Source organism: Phoca vitulina, unplaced genomic scaffold, assembly GCF_004348235.1.
Source record: "Phoca vitulina isolate PV1807 unplaced genomic scaffold, GSC_HSeal_1.0 scaffold5, whole genome shotgun sequence".
Lineage (NCBI taxonomy): Eukaryota > Metazoa > Chordata > Mammalia > Carnivora > Phocidae > Phoca > Phoca vitulina.
The window spans coordinates 44,425,176-44,446,625 of record NW_022589708.1 but is presented as its reverse complement, the minus strand read 5'-3'; the positions used below and the strand labels follow the sequence as shown (position 1 = coordinate 44,446,625).

Genomic DNA, 21,450 nt, shown 5'->3' with positions numbered 1-21,450 from the left:
GAACATACTCACTCAGTGATGATATTTTAGATGGTGAAAATATATGCTCTGATTATGATTAAATACTTTATTTCCTCCAAAATGATTCAGTAAACTTTTTGGTAAGCCATCCTTGATTTTTTTGTATTCTAGCTAGATTTCACCTGGTTCTTTTAGCTGTCGTTAAATATTCTCTTTTAATTTTAGTGTCTTTATTATAGTGAACTCTCTATCCCACATAGTGTGGGGTTCATAACTTACTCTTAACTGGATAAATGCTCTCACTCCCCACCCCCCAGTGTTCTTTAAACATTGTATGATTTTCCTTATTTTTCCAAAGTAAATGAAGCATTAGGGAGTTTCATATTATCTGTAAAATTATATAGGAAGAAAAGTGTAATATTATTTTCTATTTCTGATGACTGTTTGAGAAAACGTTAGGAGTAGAGCAAACTGCTATTTGTGTTTCCTGCAGGCCCTTTCCAAATTGGTTCCTTTTAACTCTAAAACTAATACCGGGAAACCAGTAAAAAGATGCCACAGGCAATTTGGAATTACTGTAAAATACCCTGGCGCTGCTGCTGAGACAAACCTTTTGTGTTTTTAGAATTTAGTTGCTTCTGAATTGCTTTCCTAAGCCTGGAGAGACACTTGTCAAGTCTTGATTTTCCAAGTATTTTTATGACCTGGATTCTATGGAGGCTTTTATATCCTAAGAAGTGTTTTAGAACTTGCTGATTTCTAACCTTTTTCTTTATAAATTCATAGTACTTCTTAATATCAGGAAAAGATCTGGTTCAGCTATTGTTCCAACAAAAATAATTGTGATTATGTAGATAATGCTTAGGTCTAAGGCCTTAACATACACACCATCTTGGGCATTAATTCTGGACAGATGGATTGTTATTGCCTTTTAGATGATCATCCTATTTTAAATGTTTTTCTGTATTCATCTATTCAACAAATATTCATTGTACCTCTATTAGGTGCCAGGCACTGCTCTAGGTGAAAGGTATTTGTTAGAGCACAAAACACAAAACTCCCTGTGCACTGCACAAAGTTAGAATAAAGTTATAGTTCCAGTTATGTGAAACAAACTTAAATATCTCATGAGGGTCTTTTTTCTTTCTTCTTGAAGCTTTAAGATAAAATACAAGTGGAAAAAATCTTGTTTACTGAAGTTGTAATTTTAATAATGTTTAGGTCTCTTTATTCAACCTTTGTTTGAAGATAGGATTAATGTGGAAGAAAAAAGTATGACTTAGTGAATTTTATCTATTTTAAAAGTTATTATCTATCTATTTAAAAAGTAAAATTTGTTTTTAGGAGGGTTTGGGTTCTGTTTTTTTAAGAATTATGATACATATTTTCTTTTTCAGTTTTAGTATACTTTACCAAAAAAACTATCAATCTCAAGTTTTACTTTTGAAGTAACTTTGCACAAATATTTTATAATGACATCCTCGGAGCACATTTGAAAGTTATCTTTTCAAACTCAAATCATGTTCACAAAAAACTCTAAACTATTCTATCACTAATAAAAATACTAAAAAGAAACATATAACCAGAAAAGCCCTAACCTATTTAATAAGGAAGAAGATTGAGAGTTATGATACATAAAATTAATGAGTTAAAATGGATCCTAAATGTATTAGCACAAGGTCATGTTAGTAATTTTAATGATGTAGTGATAAAGTTAGGCTATAACTAGTTTGTATTTGATATCAAAAGATCATAATAGATATTAAAAAGAGGACAATTGTTATAGAAATCATTAACTTCAAAGGAAAATTAGAATTATGTAACAGTGAAGTTCTGCCAGTTAGTATCCAGTAAAAAGTACAAGCACATATTTGATTACAGTCCAGAGGTTTTTCATTCTTGCTGATAAATTATTGAATAAATTATTGGGTATAATTTACCATACTTAAATTTCTGCACTAAAAGCATAAGTTGATTAAGGTCACTGAAATACTGAAATACATTTTCTTCTACCAGACATATTTCGGGAAACTTTCCTTTCAAATATTGTCATATGGACAGTGCTCATTGTGTTCTGTTTTGTTTTGTTGCATTGTGAACAGAGTTAATCAGAATGAAACTGTAGGGCTAGCTTAGCCCCATTTAAGAACATAATTTTCAAATCACAGGTGATGGAATTTGGGGATTCCATGCAATATCTTCAAGCTTTGATTTAATAAAGTTTGGTTGTATTTGATATTCTTTATTTCTTCATCAATTACCCAGCCTTTCACAATTCCCACCAGAGGTTGTGGAATATACAGAAGGACTTTACTGGAGATATGAAAGCTGCTCACATAGAGGGAGAGGTTATTCATTCATAAATGCATGCCATATGCATAGATATGTCAACTTAATACTGCTGGTATCTACCCCCTGAAGCCCATATTTCATTTGTAATAGCCAAACCTAACAGATTATTATGAAAATGTTGACATCTAGTTTTGACCCTGCTATATTATTCAATAGAGACATTTTATTTCACCATTTAAATTAATACTAAGAGAATAATATGCTAGATAATAATTTTAAGAACCTGTACAAAAAGCATTGTTTGAATTCTGCTATTTGATAACTTAATATATTGTAATCTACTCTAAAGGAACTATATATATCAAAACATCTTTAAAAGGTTTCTGGGTAATCTGAGTTGTTCTTTATTGAGCAGTGAATGTACAGATTATATTATTATTTCATGTTACTTTTTCCAAAGGTGAAATAACTTCCAAAGTGAAGTAACATGTCAGGGTATTACCTAAGATGTGCTGTCTGTCTTTTTAAAGTTACTATAGTCATACTACTGAGATTTGTTTCTAAATTTAATTACAATTCATAAAACAATTCAAGCCTTAAATTATTTGAATATTAACATTAAGAATCAAGTTAGCGTACCTGAAAAATCTGCAACATTTTCTTTTTGTATAAGTGAATACCAACAGATAATATGTTAATCTTTTATCTTCTACGTCTCACCTTTATTAATAGCAACCTAGAGGGTGGAGCCCTGAATTATGATGTTGGTTAATTAAGAATTAAATTCATGATGCTTTAGATTTATGCTGAATATTATATGATTTACTTTTTCCTTCAAAGTAGTCTTAAGGAGGCATCATGGTTAAGACCTTCAGCTGAAGGGTGCTGGGATTGTCAGGTGAACTTATTTTTCCTTTTGACCTTTTTGATTCAGGCTCAAGCCTTGTTTTCTTCTAAGTGTAAATTTTTGTTTTTTCATTTACTTTACTTACCAGCACTTTTAAAACTGTAATTTCAATTACACTTTCAATTGCACTGAATTTTACCATTCCTTTGCATATAATGCAAAAGACTTGCTAATATACTCACTGCACAGGAAATAAAGTAGTAAAATAAATGAATCTGAGGAATATTTTCGTTTGGTTTTATTTCTGTTTCCAAAGATGTCACTCTTATATTGGGCATGTGCCTTGACTCATGCCAGTATATTTTGAAGATTTCTATAAATCTGAAGAGGCATTCTTGAATTTAAAAAATGCACACAGTTCTATTTTAGTTTCTAGTAAATTTCTGACCCTCTTCCATCTGCACCTAAAAAAGCGGAAAAAGAATGTTGCTCATTGCACCACAGACTTTATTCGCTTTCAGATGGAGACCCCGCAGCATATCTCCTCTGAAGTCAGTGATTGTGAACCTTGCTGGTGACGGGCTACAGGGGGACTTAGGATACATATTTGATTGCATACCATAGTCTGTTGTCAGTTGTCCATTCTCTTTGTTAATTTTACATGGTCATCTTGTGTCTCTACCTAATACTGTTTTTCTGTATTCTTACTTCAGTCATCTGGTTTATTAGTCATCTCTCTCTGTTTTCACTCTATTTCCAAAACAGCCTTGTATCCTCTTGGCTTTTTTTTTTTCCCTTTTTTTTTCCCACCCTTTTTTTTTTTCCCTTTAGAAGGTGGTATCTCTTGATGTATATGGACTACCCTTCCTACTTATCTTAATTTTTCTGAACTTTACTGGACCTGTACTATTTATTCTAGAATCATGAGCAATAGGCTTCACTATCACATCTCTAGGAGTTGATCTGTCTCTTTGTGAGAAATACTCCGGTGTTATAGAGCTTCCAATTCCATTAAACTTGAGAACTACTCGCAAGAGTTTTACACCTTGGCTTGAAATAACTCCCTTAGTAACCTGTCATTGACTGAGAGCTCCATTGAGAAGGGAAAGGAGGTACTACAACAGTGAGTACATTTTATTTGCCTTAAAAAAGAAAACCCATGTAGTTTATTAAGAGTAAACATAATTGAAGAGGCTCTAGTTAAGCAACTTAGACTACTGTAAGAATGCAAAAGTCACTGATATTTTGTGTATACTTTTTAATGTCTAGTCCATCTAGCTCAGGATTTTCTGAAGTGTGTTCTAAGAACATTAGTTCCACTTTCTGGTTAAATAAATTTGGAAAATGCTGGGTTAAAAAAATTAAGTATGCTTTTTTATTATGGGACTTATCAAGACAATATGTATTTTATTTTGTTTTTTGTTTTTTCCATTTGTTTAGGTCTTCTGTAATTCCTTCATCAGTGGTTTGTAATTATCCTGCAATCTTGCTAAATCACTTATTAGATCTATGAGCTTATGTTCATTTGCTTTGAGTGCTTTTATTTTTGATTATTTAGAAATTACTGTTGAACATTCACATCAGTGATATATATTTTAATCTCTAAGAGAGAAAAGTAGTGTATATTGCTTCACAAACCAATTTGCTTATGGAATTCTTTTTTTTTTTTTTTAACCTGTTACAGAGAGTCTATGGGATATATTTTAGAAAAGATTTTAGCTGTCTTGTTACCTTCTTTCTAGTTTTCAAATTTCCCAGCTTTAAGATAGGATGAAGATTTATGTTTAAATATATTGTTTTAGATGTTCCAACCATCTTATTAGTAACATAATATTCCATTTTTATGTTACAAATAGAGACTAAGTATGTAAAAGACAGTTTTCTCCTCAAACATGTTTTAAGATTCTTAACCTTTCTTTGAATAGAGGACAGAATATTCCTGAAATTTTAGGTCCCTTCTAAGTACTTATGTCATTAGTAATAGTGTTTTAGTACATAAAAATAAAATTAAGATCTTATGTTACATATAATTATACATAACTCACTGGTCTTTTAATTTTAGCTTAACTCTAATTCTGAAAACTTCTATGTATTAACCTTTAGAAATTGTCATTTATGAAGACTACCCATTATAGCTTTTATAATATTGCTGTCCTTCTCTATAATTCTCACCTAATAACCCACATGATATTTACATGTTCCAACAGTAACACACTTTCACTATTTATTTGGGTTTTGTATTTTTTATTCTCCAATAAACTAGCCTAAGGCAAAATGTGAAATCCCTCTTTTTGTTAAGATATTTCAAAAGAAAGCGTCAAAGCAAGTTAATTCCACTGGGTAAGTGAACATTCTTAAGTAAAGGAGAATCCTAAAAGACCAAAAATTCTATTTTGTTTCAATATTTATTTGCTTTTTTACTAATACGCTAGTGTGTCCTAAATAGGCTTTTGAATAATATTGTTTTAATTAGTTAAAAGCTTGTTAAAAACCTCCTAGCAAATAAGCAAGCTCCTATACTTAACTGCTCTTGATCTCCTGTTCTTGTTTTCCTGGTAACAGCAGTTAAGTGAAATGAATTGATAATCTTGGATATAATTCCAGAGTTCACTTGAGTGACCTGGAGGAGGGGGGAAATTCTTATTTTAAGAAACCTGCCCTTTTCAGGCACTTATAATTATAAACAAGGGCAGAATTTATGGTTGGATAATAGCTAGTGGGAGTGCATAGGAACTCTATAAATAAGCAGTAGATACATACTGTAAGTACCAGGTCTTTTAGAACTTGAAGGGATTAGAATTTTAAGTGAGCACATGAACTGGCTTGATAACTAAAACAGTGGAAGGAGGTCAGAAATTATGTGTTGAATGATTTTTGTAGTTCTGGTGGTCACCTTTATTACTGAAGAGTCCTTTGTCAGACATCAAGCCAGAGCATAACAGTTTAATAGGATAGTTTTTCAATAAATATTCTTTGAATGCTTTTTGTAGCAAAGCTACTTTGGAAAATAGATTGCCCTATATACCCAAGGGATTAAAAGGATATAAGAGAAGTAGAAGATATATTTCTTTCCTTTCAGAAGCCACCTAATAAATATTAATAAGGCCTCCATCAGACTGAGATGGTTCCAGTCTGGGAACCATCGTTGGCATGGTTCTTGATTACAGTTTTGTTATGCATGTTAAACGAATAGGATAGCATGAAGGAAGTAAGTGGAGGAAAGCTAACATTGACTTTTCGAAACTATTATTAACTTTTTAACAACCTTTTATTGGCATTTTTATCTTGCCTGAAGTACACTCATTTTTTCCCAGATCTTGTGATTAAGAAATTAGGGTAAGCCCTCTTGGTCATGCTTACTATAGAAAGAACTTACTATAGAAAGTAAGATATTAGGAGTCAGTTTAATTCTGTTTCTGTATGGTTCAAATTTTAAAATGTATGGACTTGTGTTCTTTTTTTTAATGTTGGTAACCATTTTTGGTACTATTTAATGAGGGATTTAGGAGAATATAATGACCCTTTTATCTTGAAGAGACTTATGTAAATAAGGCTGAAAATAACATGGAAAAAAGTACACTAATTTTTTTTACCTCATAAAGTGATCAGAGAATATAAATATTATTATTAGGAATTCCTGAATTTGACCATGAGTATGCAAAACAATTAGATTTTTTAAAATATGGAATTGAAGTCTTAAAGCAAAGGGAAAAGGGAGGCATATCAAGAACCTGAGAGTGTTAGTACTTACTGGAAATTTTTTGTTTATTCTAGGTAAGCATTTTTTTCTCTTCTATTTTGTTCCCCTTCTCTCCTTTTCCTCTTCCCTTATCCAGACTCCTCCTCCTTGTCCTCTTTCTCTTTTGTTTTTATGTCTGAATATTTGCCTTTTTATTCATCTTAAAGGTTTCATGTAGCTTTTAACTATTAGGTTGGGTATGTTCCATCTCAGATAAGACTGATCCTCAAATGAAGTCTCATTAAATAGGGCATCTTTTCAAGTTCAAAAAGCCTCTAAAAGCTTTGGGCACAAATAAATTGATATTCCTGGTTGATCTTTTATAATCCCTGATTATAATTGATGCTAACTTAACACCTAGCCCTACTGATAGTAGTTCTCATAAATGCAAAGACTGTTAGAGACTGAGATGTACTGGAGCTGAGTACAAAAAGATCTAGAAATGGCAAGAAGTTGGTTATATGCCCAATTGATTTGAATTGTATCCTTGCATTCTTAGGAAATAAGCAAAGAAGAGAAAAAATTCTCACTGAATGTGTTTAAAACTTATTAGAAATGTAAGTAATTGAGATCAGAAATTAAAATATATAATTCCCTAAGAAAAATTAAGGAACTATTCAAGAAACTAGAGACTGGAAACTCTAAATTTTGTCATAGAAAATTAATTATAAAAGGCTACATTAGAAACATTTTAGATATAATTTAGAAATGAACATAAGATTTACATCTCAAGAGGATGATACACTTTCCTATTAATTTGTTGAAAATACTTAAAATTGGCTATAAAAAGACAATATGTGTCCATTCTAATGATTATAATTGCTTTAGTGAAAGTAATCACTAGGAGAAGAGCATTAAGATAGGAAAAAAAATGGCCAGAGAGTAGGTTAAATGTTGAATTGGTATCTTGGTTCTTAGGTATTTTTCAAAATAATTTTTATAATGGTATAATTTGAAAGGTTTGACTGAAACTGCTAAAAAAATTTTCAAACAAACTGCTTTAAATAATTTCACTTATAAAAATAAGTTTTACTTTCTGAAATGAGATTTACTATACTTTGAGATTCCAGTAAATTTCACATCAGTGGCAAAGTACTGCCAAAATTACTTCTGACATCATTTACTACTTACTGCCATTCTTGACCCAAGGCTGAGACACATTTTCAGAATCTGTGTGCTGTATCCTGAGAGAATTTGATAGAAAGGGGTCACTGCAAGAGTTAAATGGCTGCTCTGCTTGGCCTTTAAAAGAAGGGGAGAGGGCAAGGCTGGTCTTGGGCAAATTACTCCCACCTCCCTTTTTGCCCCTGCTTCAGCTCCAGGGGAGCTGGAAATGCACAGGAGGAATCAGAAGACCTGGGTCGAGTCCCGGCTCTGCCACTTACTACCTATGTGACTCTGGGTAAGTTACTTAATATCTCTGGGTCTCAGTTTTAGTACAGGGTTGTTCTGAGGATTAAGTAGTATGATCAATGGAAATGGGCTTTGTAAACTCCCAAGGTGTATGGAAACATAAATTTTTGTTATCAAAAGCTTGGCCTTCTTCCCTGTTCTTCTATGTATAGTGTCCTCAGCTATGTTATTTTTAAAGCAACTCAAAATACTTAATTCCTTTTGCTTCTCCCTGTGTCCTCTCCATATTGGAATTCTTATTCCTATCCTCTGCATGCTTCAGAGTAAAGTATTCTAAGAATATAAAACCAGTCTAGTTAAATTAATTTCACAGTGAAGTGTGGATTACTGTTACCCCTTCTTACCCTTCACATGCCTACCTTTCTCCTTTAATCTTCTCAGAATTATGGGCTTAGAAACATCAAGAATCTAATGCATGGACATTTGGACAGTGTTGGGGAGAAAGGTTTTTGGCAGAGGGAAGTCCTTTAAATCCTGTTACCCATATCACACCTGCATCAGTTAATAAGGTTGACTGGGAAAATGGGAATATGTTGAGCCTCTAGTCCTTTCTTTTTCTCTGCGGGAAAGGAGATGGAAATAGTTCAGAATTTAAAAGTTCTTCAGAAGTCTCACTGAAAACCTAGATCCTTAGCTTGAGGAATAACCATAGAGAGAAGAGACAAGGAATTTAATGGGCATTTCTTTGGTCAGCTCTTTGAGTTATATCTGACTGGGCCTCATCTTTGCTTCTCAGTAAAGTAAGTTCTAGCCCACCCTCAGCCAAACTACATTTATAATGCCTATGATCTTTACTGAGTGCTTGGTTTCTAGAGGCTGTGTGGAGCTAAGGAAGAAAGAGAACTTGCCTTCTGGATCACATCTGGTTCCAGATCAAGGGATCTTTACGAGGGCCTAAAAAGACCTTATATCTCTACTTGGTCCAGCCCTCCCTAAATCTAAGAATACTTGATCCGGCTATGTGTAAATAATAGTAATAATAGCCACTTACATGAACTGCTTGCCATTAATGCCTAATTATCATGGAGCACAATAACAGTTAATCATGCCATGATTAGATTAACTTAAAGATTTTTATTTTATTTTATTTTTACAGCCTTGAACCGTTGACTTATGCTCAATATGGTTTCTTGCTGAAGTAGCAGTGTCATCTTTCATAAATAAAAATTAGAGAGAAATATTGAACTCCAGTAGTATTCAAATGCAAATTGAAACAATTAAGTACCGGGTTAAATGTATGAGTGAATGGGAAAAAATTAGATAATGCTCATGCTGGTAAAGATGCCGTGATGTGAGTACTCTTATACGTTGGCGATGGTGGTATAAATTGATGTGATCCTTCTGATTTTTTTCCAAACCTTGAAAGTGTTCATACCCTTTAAACCAATAATCCCACAGTTGTTAATCTCTCCTAGGGAAAGAGCAAAGGAAATAAGCTAATTGCTGAGAGATGATCATTGCAGCATTGTGGTAATAGTGAAAACTAGAAGTTACCTAAATGCCTAACAATAAGAGAATGGTAAAATAAGTGATCTTCCATCTGCTGAATGAAATATTTTACAGCTGTGATGAAAGATCATTATGAAGGCTGTGATATCAATGGAAATATTTATGATGAGTAAATAAAAGCAATGTATAGATTTGAATGAGAATATACAAGGTGAAGTGGTTTAGGGTAGTAGAATTATGTATACTCTACGTGTGTGTATACATACATTTTTTCAATTTTATAAACTTTCTGTAATTTTGTATTACATTTTTTATTTGAAAAAGTAAGCAAAATAAAATTAGCAAGAAGAAAGTTGATCATAATTAGGGAATTTTAGTCTTAAAAAAATCCCCAAAATTTGCAAAAAGGATCTGAAAATATAGGAGGAAAAAAATAAGATAAAACATCAACCTTTCAGTTTTTAATTTTGGCTTTGTCTTCAGTGAGGTTAACAGCAACATGATTATGGTTTTTCATGGATAAAATACCATTAGCCTTAAACTTGTTCCTATCATTAGTAAATGAAATACTCCCACAACTAAACAAGTCGAGTTACCTATACAAAGTCTTATCACCTACTTTCACTCTATCCATACAACCTATTTCCCAATTCCTTGCAAAATTCTCCCTTAATTATACCGTTCCCAAAATGCTTACGCACCTTCAGAATTTAGTCTCTTCCAAGTGCTTTCAAATACAGGCAAAATACATTTCTTCTATGAAATGTTTCTTTAATCTGTACTTCCCTACCATGCATAATTTCAGGAATATGTTACTATGTAGTTATAATATTTTGTTTTATTCTTTGTCCCTGTTTTAGTATTGATACATTATTAAAATATTAAGTACAAAGTGAAATTTTTATATTTGAGGTTTTCCTATTATCATTTCAAACATGTATCAGTCTATTCCAGAAATTCTTTTTTTGAGGACTTATTAGGTGGCTTTACCTCGCCACTGAGAACAGTGCTGGGCACATATCCTTAGAATGATTATGTGCTAGACAATGGAAATGCATAGATGAGCAGTCTCTGCTCTCAAGGAGTCCTAGACTCGCAGAGGAACCCAGGAAGTAAGCCAGCATCTGTTTATCCTGAGCAGAGCACAGAGTACCTAACTCAGTCAGGAACTGACTCATGGAGGAATCAAGGCCTTCCCTGACCATCCGATTATAAAACAGCAGTGTGCCATCACAAAAATTCTCTAGCCCCTTTGCCCTGCTTTATTTTCTGCATATCTTGCTCCAGCCTCCAACCCCTAAGTGAAATCAGTGTGAGAACAGGGACTTTTTCTCAGCTAATACTTCAGCATTCAGAACAGTACCTGGAAAATAAGGCGCCCTCAATAAATATTTGTTAAATCTGGATAACAAGTTTAATGTGAGTCTTGAAAGTCTTGAAGGGTAGTTAGGACTTAGCTTGGGGAAAAAGGGAGGAAAGTAAGAAAAGGGAGAAGTCAGGGAAATTCTAGAGGGCATGGTAGAGCGAGGTATATTGGCAACAGTATAGGAGGGTCTAGTAAATGTCAGTAGATGAGGCTGAAAAGGAAGGCGGGGTCAAACAATGAAGATTAAGATAGGTTATGGTAAGAAGTTTGAATTTTATCCCTCAGAATAGGGACTACTGAAAGATTTTAGGCAGGAGAGTGTCATAATGTGATCTTTGCTTTAAGAGATTATTACCCTAGGAGCACCTGGGTGGCTTGGTCAGTTAAGCATCTGCCTTCAGCTCAGGTCATGAGAGTTCTGGGATCGAGCCCCGCATCTCATCGGGCTCCCTGCTCAGTGGGGAGTCTTCTTCTCCCTCTCCCTTTGCTCCCCGCTCTCTACCCCCGCCCCCGAGCACGTGTGCTCTCTCTCTCTCTCTCTCTCTCAAATAAATAAAATCTTAAAAAGAGAGAGATTATTGCCCTCGTATAGAAAATGGGTTTCAGTGAAAGCAGAGAGCAGAGAGCATGGAGACCAGTTATTACAATAGTTAAGGCAAGAGGTGAGGACCTTGGAGTCATCAGAATTTAGGCAAAAGTAAAGAGTATGGGTGAGATTGCCTAGAGAAAATGTGCAAAAAGAGAAAGACAAGGACTGGGGTCAGACTTCTGGGGAATTTCACAAAGGGGTGGGAAGGGGCACTGAGAAGGAATAGCCAGGGAGGACAGCAGGAATAGGTGCTGAATCCATAATATATAGTGCTGGAAACATCAAGAAAGATAAGAACTGGAAACCACCTGTTGGATTTGGCTAACAGTAGGTGACTTTTAACTGTAGCATGCATTTCCAGTGGAATGGTGCATGTGCATCGCAACTTACGGTTTCTTGAGAATGAGTGGGAAACAAGAAAATGAGGTGTAGGCTATTTTTAAGATCTTGGTTGTGAAGATAAAAACCATAGAGGATGAGAATAAAGAGTAAAAGAACTCAGGGTAAAACCCAAGCCTGTTTACATCAAAGGCGCAGTGAAGCAAAGAGAGAAGGAGAGGTTGTAAAAATAGGAGTAAAGATTTTTAAAAACCCAGGCCATGATAAGAAAGTGGGGCACAATCACATGTGACTTTGGGTGTCTGAGGAACACTGGGGAGAGGAGGAAAGAGAAGTAAATATAGGTGTGGTGAGGTTAAATTGTTGGGTTTCAGGGAAGGAAGCTGAATAATTCTAATGAACTCTCTTCTCTGTGAAGTAAAAGCAGGTCATCAGTTGAAAGTAATGAGGTCAAGAACAGGAGAGGAATTTTGAAGGGCAAAGTAAAGATTTAGAAACTGCCCAGGAACATGGCAGAGGGAGTTGACCAAGAATGTGTTTTCACAGCAAAAGTTTTCAACCCTTAGTAAAAATCATGCGTAAAGCATACTGTGACAGTTCACTCTCAGTTTCTAGTCTTTTAGTAGCTACTAGAAACGTTTAAGTGGAAATACAAATGAGAACTTTCCATGTATATTAAGCAGAAGCTAATAGTTAACCCCTAGCCAGTTTTCGATAGAGGTTCTCACTAGGAGCCTGATATTTGAAAGTCTGCATAAACATAATGACTATATTATTGCCCTACGACTTCAGCAAAATTCAGTATTGGAAAATGCTCTGTAAAGGTGGGCATTTATGCATAAACCATTAACATTAATCCTAGGACTATTAACAAAGTTTTGGGGCTTCTTAAACTCATCTTCATGCCAGGTAGTGATATATTAAATACATAAAAATGTTAATTAGGTACATGAACATTCTAAGACTCTGTGTGTGTGTGTGTGTGTGTGTGCGCGCGCGCGCGTGCGTGCACATGGAAGCACATGAAAGATATCAGTGTTTAAAAAGCTGTGATAGTTACTAAATTGTTCATTTAGAGAACAAAATAAGGTGGGAAATTAAAGGAAGAAAAGCATTAATCTCATGAGACCTCATCTATCTATGACCTATCCATCTATTCCTGACCTATTCATGGGGAGAGATTTTCCTAACACCAACACAGTTTTAAATGAGGAAATTTTTTTTAATGCCCTTCATAATTTTTGTATGACACTTATAAAGAGTTGTCTCCTACTAGCTATGGAAATATAAAACAAACTCTAAATAAGAAACTAGGTAATCCTGTTAAGACCATATGCTCTCCACAATCATAGAGTTAATTTATCAACTATCATGGAATATTCTTGTTTTGGCATTGAAGGAGATGGCCCATCATGGACATATCACACCACAATATTGATAAAGTTTCTAAAAAGAGCCTAAACAATTTATAGTCTCTCACTGGGACCAGAGAGAGCTGAGAAAAATAGTCTCTCTCAAAGTTTATGCTGCTGAATGTGATAACACTCAGAGAAGCATAATAATACTATGAGGTTTATCAAATTATGAAATTAAAGAACATCCCTTGTTTAAAATGTATTATAGTTCTAAGTTCTTAGGTAATGTTAGATATTGACAATTAAGTATACAACAGAATTATTTGTGTTAACCTAAGCCTCTGAGGATAAATATCTTGGAACATGTAATAGTTTGTATTGGTACATTTTACTGCTTTATTATACTTTCCTTCTCAGTAGTCATGTTCTCTGGGGAGTTAATGCTGCTTGTCTCTAGATACCAAAATGGGGAACATTAACTTGGATGAATTTTATAAAGACAATTACTGTATTCGGTAAGCTGGTAAGATTTGCCCCAGTAAAGAAGATTGCCTCTGGGTTCCTTTTTTCATTGGAAGAAAAATGAACATGTTGCTAATTGACCAGATTTCTTAGCCTCTCTTTTATATTACATTGATTATTAACACCAATAATTTAAGAATCACTTTGGAAATGTAAAGTGCCACCTAAAGGCTCATTTAGCGTTGTGTGTTAGGTTTTCAACCTCTCTAATTCACTAGGATAACTTAGTCAAATCGCTTGACTCAAACCAGTGAAAGAAAAACTGTTTATGTTTTATGTGACATTATAAAGAATAGAACTTTACATTTGTGAAGCAGTAATAATAGCGCACTTTATTGAACACTTAATTTTGCAGCAGACATATTCTAAGCTCTTTACTTATATTAATTCATTTAAAATGTAGCAGCTGTTTACGGAGAGTGTGGTCCTCTCAGGGCCAATTGTCCTTCAATTGAGCCCTTCAGAGTAGCTAGCAGTATGGATAATTTGTTGTAAGAACAGTAGCACCTTAGTGTTCTTATACCTACCTTATAAATTTCATGATGTGTTTAAAATGCAAGTGAGGTGGAAAACACTTGATTTTGATCTATTTCTATAAACCTCGAAGAGTTTCACATGATCAATCTAATTCTCTCCTTCAGCCTCTGCATCCACTGGGATGTGCAGAAAAAGCAACATAACCTGGGCAAAATATATCATCCTCGTTAAACCTCACTTTTGTTTTCTTCTCTGAAAAATAGCGATAAAAATATGCAATTTGATGGAGTTGTTGAAAAGATCATAGTAGCTGCTCAATAAACATTTTATTCAATCATTGAATAATTGAAATGCCTGGCACATAGATTCTTAATTTCTGTTGGTTCCACTTCTGTAGTTTTCTTTCAAGGCTTTGGAAAGAGCAGCTTCCCTTATTGTCCATCTTTTCAAAGTGATGTTTGCTGACCCTGGACTGCAACATCAGCAGCTGTTGATTGGAACTTTCAAATCAAGAGTTGGGTATCCATCCCAAATTATCTCTCTTGGAAGGAAACCCAAACTGCTTCTTTGCACCGTCTTTTTCTTCGAATTAATTCCTTTTTCTTTTATATTTCCTTTTAAAATTTTCTTTTCTATTACAATGTTACTAGTATAATTAACTTCTATATTAGGACTCTTAAAATGCAGGCCTAAAATAAAAATCCATAAATCTTTTTTTAAAGTAAACTAGTTTTTCCCACAAAATGAAAGAACTGTGTTCCTTTAAGCTAATAGTGTTGCCTACAAAGTTATAAAAATTTCCATCATTTCCTTTGTGCGAAACCATTTTTCTTCACACTTTTGAAGTCCTGTGTTTGTAACAGCCTTCATAAATTGGTGACTTCCGTCCTAGCTCTGACACAAAGCTGTTCAGCCCATCCTGCTGTCAATGTACCTGCTGCTTGACACTGACAGGATTCTTGTCAAAACCGGGGATTGCATAAATTAGTGTTTAACCCTGGACAGGCTTTTCTCCTCATTTCAATTCAGCTTTTAAAAGACTGTCATGTCCTTATTCATAGATAATGAAAGTGGAATTTGACTATCATCATACACTTTATAACTTTCAGAGTTTATAAACTGTTAAGAAGGCCATAAACTTTCCAAGTCTTACTGATTTTTCATTAAGCCTTAATTAGTAATCCTCAGGTTTGTTTGTTTTTTTTAAGATTTTATTTATTTATTAGAGAGAGAGAGAGGGAGAGGGAACACAAACAGGGGGAGTGGGAGAGGGAAAAGCAGGCCTCCCGCCGAGCAGGGAGCCCGATGTGGGGGGCTCGATCCCAGGACCCTGGGACCATGACCTGAGCCGAAGGCAGACACTTAACAACTGAGCCACCCAGGCGCCCCTAGTAATCCTCAGTTTTACAAATTCCTGTACAATAATGACATCATCACTGATTGTCTACTGTCCTTTTCTTCTAGTCCAGTAGGATCTACTTGCCTTACGTTTTATTTTTGGTTTTTTTTAAGATTTTATTTATTTATTTGAGAGAGAGAATGAGAGAGAGAGCACATGAGAGGGGGGAGGGTCAGAGGGAGAAGCAGACTCCCTGCAGAGCAGGGAGCCCGATGCGGGACTCGATCTAGGGACTCCAGGATCATGACCTGAGCCAAAGGCAGTCGCTCAACCAACTGAGCCACCCAGGTGCCCCATCTTACTTTTTATTTTAATAAGCAGCTTACATTGTGTGTGGGGTGGGATGGGGGAGAGAAGAGGAAAGAGTTTTAAGTTACATAAAGTAGTTATACTTTAAATTATCTTCTGGATGAATTTAGAATTTTAAAAAAGTTGATTGTTTTACCTTAATACTTTCCAGAAAAGTACATATTAAGTGCTTGAAAAACCTAAGAAACTCTTGCGACTCCAAAGTAATACTTCCTAACTTGTCCTTATTGTCATTGTTCCTCTGTGGCTCTACGGACAAGAAGAAATAGCTTCATTCTTGAACAAGGAGAACAAAACACATATTTAACAGGAACAAACATTTATTATGTTCTCCCTTTGTGTAAGATGATGAGCATATTACTCTCAAGAGTATATTATCAGTTCCCCTAGCCTGTGTTGAACATCTGAAACAGGGTTCCTGAATTTCAGTAGACGTAGAAATTATTACAGGAAAATATGTTTAATAGCCTTAATTAAATCAGGTGATATATACTGTATAATTTTCCTTTACCTAAGTTGACAGAGAGAGATAAGTTTCTCTCCCTTATTATTCTTGGAGAAAATCTTTGTGATACCATTTTCTTTCTTCAACCATCTTACCGTCAAAAATGATTGAGAAGGTCTCCTAAACTTGGAAAGAGAATGATTTTCTTTTTTTAAAAAAAAAAAAAAAGCTAACTCCTCGTATACTGAACATTTTGAAATCTCAACATGACGAAAAGAAATCCATAAATTTAAGCATACTGAGAGTAATTTCTATTTCGATAACAGCGAGATGATATGTTATTTCTCTACTAATATTGAGGTAAAGGGGAATAAATGGCTGAGCATGTGAAAATTAGAGTCCTCTTTGGAGCCTGATTATAGTTGGAACACTTACACACCAGGCCCCTTGTATAACTCCTGACCTGCATTAATCGATTTAATACCTACAGGAACCCTATGAAATAATTATTAGTATTCCCACTTTACATACAAGGAAAACTATGAATACAGCTTCAGAGTCATGAAGTAACTTGCCTAAAATCAGTAAGTTAGCAAGTTGCAGAGCTGATACTCAAGTTTCAGACTCATTGACACCATAGCACGTGATCCTACATTTTACCTGTAAATGAAGATAAATGATACCAAACTACTTGAGGATTTTTGTGGGAGTTTAATGAAGTATGGTGTATAAAAATATTCAGCATTGGGACACCTGGGTGGCTCAGTCGGTTAAGCGTCTGCCTTCAGCTCAGATCATGACCCCAGGGTCCTGGGATCGAGTCCCACATCGGGCTCCCTGCTCCGCGGGAGTCTGCTTCTCCCTCTACTTGTGTTCTCTCTCTGTCAAATAATAAATAAAACCTTTAAAAAAAAAAATTCAGCATTGCAGTAAGTTTGTGCTCAATATGAGATACACCGTATTAATTAAGATATCTTTCAAACATTTAGTTCACTCAATCTTAATTCTCATGAATTTAAAAAAATTTTAAATAAAAAAATGAAGCTGAATGTAGGTAGAAGTATCAGCTCATATTTCTCAAGAGGCTAGACAGCATTTTACATAGGGCAGAAAAAAATCAACCTATTCCTTTAACCTACTATTCTGTTGCTAAGAGAGTTTAATCTCATACCGAGACACTCTTTTCATCTTCTAAATTTCCCTGGAATCTAGTTTCAAGATTAAATGACATTTTAGTCATCTATTTAGGTATTACCCTTTTAGATGGTAGTCCTCTGATTTTCACTATGCAAAAAAAAAAAAAAAAAAAAATCAAAATAACTTGTCAGAAAAACTGACTTAATGTTATAGTTATTCAGAATACACCAATGATAATACTGTGCCAAAATAATATCTTTCATTAGTATATGGATTTCAATGGTGGTTAAATTTAAGGTTGAGATTTAGATTGGGAAAATAATTATTTTCAAACACAGAATGACATAAACCAAGGAGTAGGTTGTAGGGATTTTGCTTGATGACAAGCACGATATGAACAAGCAGTGATTGGGCAGCTGCTAAAAACATTAAAACAAACTTAGATTGCACTAATAGATTTACATAGAGTTTGCTCATCATGGGAAATAATAGTATTATGTTCCAAGCAGACCCTACTTGGAATGTTAGTCTGAAAACTAGGTTACATAGAAGAGTAAATATTAAAATGCATAAAGGAAAAGACGATCAAGATGATGGGAGATTCTGGAAATAATGGTATTTGACAAGTGAGTAATTCCAAGAGTTGCGTCTTTTGATGCTAGAAAATAGAAGACTAATGCTTGTTTTAAAATAGCATAAAGTCTTTCATATGGCAAAGGAAATAGGCTCAATGAGAGAATGTAGGCAGAAATGCAGATTTGTCCTTTGTCATACAGGACACAGAGCAGTGGAGTTGACTGAGTTGACTGCCTGAGGAAGCCTGACTTCCCCTCACCAGAGTTCTCTGGAACCTGGGACTTCAGATCGCTGACTCCTGGGCTACTTCGCATTTCTAAACCCGCGGCTTTGCTAACTAGCCTGTTAATTGATAAGGGTTTCTAAACATCTGTTATCATTATGTCTCACTAAAGAGAAATATTTTTAGTTCGTTAGGCAGACTTTGTTAGTATGGGTTTTTAGGTGTGAATGGGATTTAAATGCAGAAAGGATGTTCGTCACATTGGGTGCTATCTGCTTAAAGATTTAAATGTTTAACTCTTTTCCTGTTAGTCTTATGTTCTTTTACTTTCACTAAGTAGGTGAAAATATCAGCAGTGATTTTATTTCTGTGTTGCTAGGCATGACAATTTTTTTCTTCTAGTTTTATAAAGCGTGTCAAGTCACATGTCCCATCCCCACTCCAAGCCTCTGTACTTTTTAATGGCAAAGATCTGGCCTATAATTTCATCAATTTGACATGGAGATTTTTTTTTTTTTTTTCTATCTCTGTTTCTTAAATCTGTATTATAGGTCACTGCAGCATACCATAACTGTTTGTCTCAGGTGGTCAGTTACATAATATGCATTGGGCTGACTTTAAGTAGTAGTCTGTCATGGTGGTGCAGTAATTACTTTCAGAGAAAGAATGGGTTAACCTATCTTAAATTATATTAGCCTGCCCATTTAAGATGTAAAAATGATATAATTATGAGAGTGAAATGATTAACCACTTGTGATTAACGCTCATATGTCTTAACCATAAGATACTCTAAAACATATTTGTTCAGTTAGCATATTTGAGAAAGCAGTTGTTTTTGCAAAGATAATTTGTAGGCATTGACCTGAAAACATAGCAACATAGATAGGCATTTTCTATTATTAATAATCATTGCTGTATTTCCACTTTTTAAGTAGGGTTTCTAACTGGTTCCTTTTTATAACATTTACCAAAATTTCAAGGGTATGATCTAAAAGGCAAGATATTCAAAGAGGTTGATCATGTTAACTTTTTTTGGCTTCCTCTTAAAATATTCAGATTTTATGCAAATAGTGTCTATAACTTTTGATTGATTTCAAGAATGCTTCTTTGCTAATTTCCTCCCCTCCCCCCCCCTTTTTTTTTGTTCTATTTGCCCTTTCTATCTGTAATTAAGAAGACCTATTCCCAAAGAAATAAAACCAGTGGTAAAAATAGAGTGATTTAGAATATTAAATTATAGTTTTAGTGTATAGTTGTTTTTTTTTATTTCCGTAGAAATAAAAGGAGAGCAGATGGCAAGAATCCTTCTCCTTGCATTAGCTCTTCCATTTTTTTTTCCCCCCAGTGGCTTTTCCACTTTCCTTATCTGCCCAAAGCAATTTGAGGAATACTTTAGCAACAAACTTCCTGAATTTTAGCAAAGTCTGTGGGTCTAGATTGTTTGATTGAAGTGGGCTTGTATATTGTATTGTCAAAGGGTTACTTATCTCAGAATAATAGACAACATAGAAGGCTTATTTCATAAACCCTTTATAGGTATTACCTCCTATAGTTCCCCATGTAAACCTATGAATTCATTACTGTTTTCTGTGTGAGAAAACTGAGACCAAGAGAAGTTGAGTAATATGCTTAAAAGTGGTAGAGTCTAAACTCAGACTTCGATCTGACTGAAGAGACCGAAGTCTCAAATACCAATGTCATGAAGTATCTCTCAAGGAAATCTTTGAGTAGATTGGCATATTTGGGAGCAGTATATGCTCTCTGCCTTGATTTCTGGGCAAGCTTTTGAATCTGTTTAACCTCTCCTCTCCATCTGTATGCCATAAAACAGAATAAGAATTTTATCTTAGGGGCACCTGGGTGGCTCAGTCGTTAAACGTCTGCCTTTGGCTCATGATCCCAGAGTCCTCGGATTGAGCCCCCCATCGGGCTCCCTGCTCAATGGGAGGCCTGCTTCTCCCTCTCCCACTCCCCCTGCTTGTGTTCCCTCTCTCACTGTGTCTCTCTCTGTCAAATAAATGAATAAAATCTTTTAAAATAAATAAGTAAAATAATAAATAAATCTGTTACAGAGTAGTGATACCTAAAGGGAGGAGATAAGTTAGAAGGAAGAACTAGGTATAAATGTCATTCAAAGATGACTCCAAATAAACTCATCTATTAAATTGAGCTTGTATTATGTAAAATGGAAAGAGGTACTCATTCAATGCTAACAATTACTAGCTATGGACTATAGGAAGTAGTTTCTGTGGGTGACCACTTTTGCCCTCAAGTATTCTGCAAGAGGAATATTTAAAAGTTAAAAAAGCAAGATTGTGCCTTTGACAATAACTGAAAACCAAGCTGTCAGGATCATTTTTATTTTTTGCTTCTACTTTGTATAAAAAGATTGTGAAGACATCAAATAATGTGAAAGAAATCTCATGGTCGGTCATCTTTATAAAACCATTTAATGGGCTCTGGCTAATAGTCTGTGAATCTTTTAAACACAGTAGAGACAGCTTTTCAAACAGCAATGCCATATTATATAAATCCAGCTCACTCCCTCAGCAAATGTAGTTTCCTACCTTTAACAGTGTTTTTTATTGATAACGTATAGATTTTTAGATGTCCTCTAGCCAGTTCTGCAGCTGGGTATGGAGAAAAAAAGCATTTGATTCTAATTCCTGAAATAATTACTTCATCTACTACGGTAGCAAATATATTTTCATTCTTCTCAGTTAATATGCAGAGCTTCAAATGTTGTCATATGTCATAAAATTAGCTCCTTTTCAAATTTAGCTATAATATTTGACAATCATCATCCAGAACAGTGACCAGAATAATAAAAAATAATTCTCTCCTTTCCTGAACACTTTTTAATTTCTCTTCCTGCATTTAATTGCTTTGCTAAATTATAGGCATATCTGACACTTCTAACCATTTTGAGATTGATTGTTAATGAAAGGAGCATAGAGAAAGGAGAGCTAATCTGGGAGTTTGTCTCTAAAACGCAGTTATTGAGTGATGTCA

At 34.5% G+C, this 21,450-nt stretch overlaps 1 protein-coding gene across 5 annotated transcripts in view; it reads left to right on the top strand.

Annotated features, from left to right (window-relative positions):
* Positions 1-21,450, top strand: part of TDRD3 (tudor domain containing 3) — a 156,061-nt gene that overhangs the window by 128,058 nt on the left and 6,553 nt on the right. For 3 of the 5 annotated variants that reach the window (XM_032402893.1, XM_032402895.1, XM_032402896.1), the window contains one exon: positions 8,156-8,241. The exons of the other annotated variants lie outside the window; for them this stretch is intronic. In XM_032402893.1, coding sequence (XP_032258784.1) covers positions 8,156-8,241 — 86 coding nt within the window. The remainder of the gene's footprint in view (positions 1-8,155; positions 8,242-21,450) is intronic. 5 annotated transcript variants of the gene reach the window in all.